Genomic DNA, 2,803 nt, shown 5'->3' with positions numbered 1-2,803 from the left:
AGGGAGGTGCTGGGGGAGGCCTCTGTGCAGAGGGAACAGGACCCTGTGAGATCAGGGACTAGGACCGGTGGAAGGGGAAGCAAGAAAGTTCCAGAACACGAGAGGGGAGCCGGAGAACTGCAGAAGCCAGACGATCAGCTTGGAGACTGTGGCAGGGGAGGGAACTTCTTTGGGTGAAAACCTCATTTTAAAAGGTCTTGGTCTCTTGACTCAGTCCCTGCAGTTGCTGGGGAAAGTGGACTCTTCGGGTAGGGCTCTGGTAATGGCCTTTATAGCCCCTGCCCTCAGAGGCCCCCCAAGTGGGAAGGGCCTGCCTCCTAGGCAGTGGGTGGTCACAGAGGACTGACTTTGAACCCAGTACAGGGGAGCCCCAGGAGGCTGGAGGCCTGCACATGGCACTGGAAGAAAAAAACTGTGAAGGCTCTCCCTCAGGGCTATTCCCACAGCCACCGGAATGCAGCCTGGAATATCCAAACCTGCTCAGCCCACCTGCCCCCAGCCAGACAACGACCATTCTAGCTGCTTCCCCGGAGGCCTGCTGACCCAGAGAGGTGTCAAAAAGCTGAGCCAGAACAGGGACAGACCTCCCAGAGGCTCAGCAGGGAGTTGCAGAAGTCAGCAAACCAGCAGCTGTAGTCCATCCCCGCCCCCCTCATTCACCTGTTACGCAGCACTTAGGGCCTTGCTGAAGCCCCAGCAAGGCAGTGTCCACCTGAGAGCTTGGAAACACACCTATGCCCCAGACCACTGCAATCACAACCTCCAGTCAGCCCTGGCCACGGGCCCCAGATGACTCTGAGTCACAAGCCAGGGCTGGGAGGCACTGTATGAAAGGCGGCCTTCTCTACACAAGGCTGGACACACCCCTTCATGGCCTGTCTCCTAGGAGCTGGGACGAATCTCTGGAGGATGTGCTGGGAACAAAGAAAACCCACGTGGTAAACACTCACTCTTCCTTGGGAATCTGAAATGTTTACAGAATGGGGAAGGCTGAAAGTTGCCCACAGTGCCACACCTGGGGCTGAGGGCCGACGTACCCACCCTCTCCCAGAGGAAACAAGACCCCCAACCAGACTCAAAACCACCTCACCCCCTCACAGTCCCTACAGATATTCAAAGACTGGCACTTACACCTCACAACCTGAGTGCGTTTAAATGCCTAACACAATACCAAGTGCACTGTACACCACACTTTAAAAGGCAGACTCAGTTCCAGTGGGGCTGTCCGCTGTGGCACAGCACCACCTGGTGGCCACTCCGACCCGTGCACCTCCCTCCACCGTGTCCCCCCACATCCCAGTACCCTTACAGCAAGCCAGTGAAAGAGGTGTGAATGTGGCTGTTTTGCAACTGAGGAAACGGGCAAAAGTGTAGTCATTTCTTCCAGTCAGTCAAGTTAGCGAGTGGCAGATGTGCTACACCATGTTGCCCCCATTTTGGGACCTGTTTGAACGGCATGCCCCACCGTCGCTCCCACATCTGCCAGTATGTTTAACCCCACGTGCTGTTTCGAAACATCACGGCCTCCCCACATCTCCTTATTTTCAAACTTGGGCTGAAAACAGATGGCCTCATTTGCCCACTGAGATCATGTTCAAGATTAGGGATGCGCTGGGCACGGGGGCTCATGCCTGTAATCCCAGCACTCTGGGAGGCTGAGGTGGGCAGTGAAACCCTGTCTCTACTAAAAACACAAAAATCAGCTTGGTGTGGTGATGCATGCCTATAATCCCAGCTACTCGGGAGGCTGAGGCAGGAGAATCGCTTGAACCCAGGAGGCGGAGGTGGTAGTGAGCTGAGATCGTGTCACTGTGCTCCAGCCTGGGCGGCAGAGCAAGACTCCATCTCAAAAAAAGATCAGGATGCAGGGAGGCAGCAACAGGACCCGTGTCCTGTTCCCACCAGAAGCCACTACCAGGTAGCATATTTTCCTTTCCCATCCTCAAAGACGAAAGACACTTAGGATTTTTAGTATTTTAATACACTTCAAATCAGTGTGTCTGGTTCATTTCAGTTCCTTCACTGCCAAACCTAGAGGAAAAGAGACAAAAGTAAGCCATCCAGAAGACACATCTGAGTTGCTGCTGCTTGTCTAGATTTTGTACTTAAGCTAAAGAGAGCACACAAGGTTCAGAAATTAGATCCACCAGGGAAGTTTTGGTTTAGTGTCTGATAAAACGACTTGGTCTATTATATTCAATCTGTTCCCTGTAAAAAATGGGGATTATCAGTACCAGCACCAGCCTCGAAGGACATGAACAGCACTAAATGAGCTCTAACCTCTCTTTTGGCTAAGGAAAGGATTTCTGCTACTGTATATAATCTGAGAATCACAACTATTCCTCACACTCCCAAGAGCAAGAGCAGATTCTTAAGACCATAAAATGGGCCCTGAAATCTGGGAGGGATTCAAAACAAGATACAAGACGGCCACACACAGCAACCTCCCAAACCCCACCCGCCCCTGAAGTGACTTCAGGCTCACTCACCAGGGGGCAGGGACTGCTTCAGTTTCTCTGCCTTCTCTTTGTCCGTGATGACCAGGGTGTAAAGGTATCTGCTACATCGAACTTTAAACTTCACATTGTCCTTATTTTTCTTGATCTTGACAGCTACCGGAGACCAGAATCAGGAATTAAATTGTATCACAAAAAACAAATGTGACTCAGTCCACATGCAAATACACTCAAGCAGTAAGCAGCACGCAAGGGACAGTCAGCACCCACCTCCAGCACTGCCCCTCTGCACAAACAGAAAACACTATTACCCATTCCTGCAACTTCGAACTTTTATTGGGTACACT

General features: G+C 51.8%; 1 protein-coding gene and 1 long non-coding RNA gene across 2 annotated transcripts in view; one reads left to right on the top strand and one right to left on the bottom strand.

Moving 5' to 3' along the window:
* The window catches only part of LOC105533513, a 13,016-nt gene extending 11,811 nt beyond the window's left edge, over positions 1–1,205 (top strand). The window contains exon 2 of the long non-coding RNA XR_001005128.1: positions 215–1,205. This is a non-coding gene — a long non-coding RNA (uncharacterized LOC105533513). The remainder of the gene's footprint in view (positions 1–214) is intronic.
* A 754-nt stretch (positions 1,206–1,959) lies between these two features.
* Positions 1,960–2,803, bottom strand: part of RPL38 (ribosomal protein L38) — a 2,870-nt gene continuing 2,026 nt past the window's right edge. The window contains exons 3-4 of the mRNA XM_012002190.1: positions 2,490–2,612; positions 1,960–2,031 (exon numbers count right to left, since the gene is read on the bottom strand). Of these exons, the coding sequence (XP_011857580.1) occupies positions 2,006–2,031; positions 2,490–2,612 (149 nt within the window). The 3' untranslated portion in view covers positions 1,960–2,005. The remainder of the gene's footprint in view (positions 2,032–2,489; positions 2,613–2,803) is intronic.

This window comes from Mandrillus leucophaeus, unplaced genomic scaffold, assembly GCF_000951045.1.
Source record: "Mandrillus leucophaeus isolate KB7577 unplaced genomic scaffold, Mleu.le_1.0 Scaffold1, whole genome shotgun sequence".
Taxonomy (NCBI): domain Eukaryota; kingdom Metazoa; phylum Chordata; class Mammalia; order Primates; family Cercopithecidae; genus Mandrillus; species Mandrillus leucophaeus.
The sequence above is the reverse complement of the archived record's forward strand: the minus strand, read 5'-3'. Positions and strand labels throughout refer to the sequence as shown.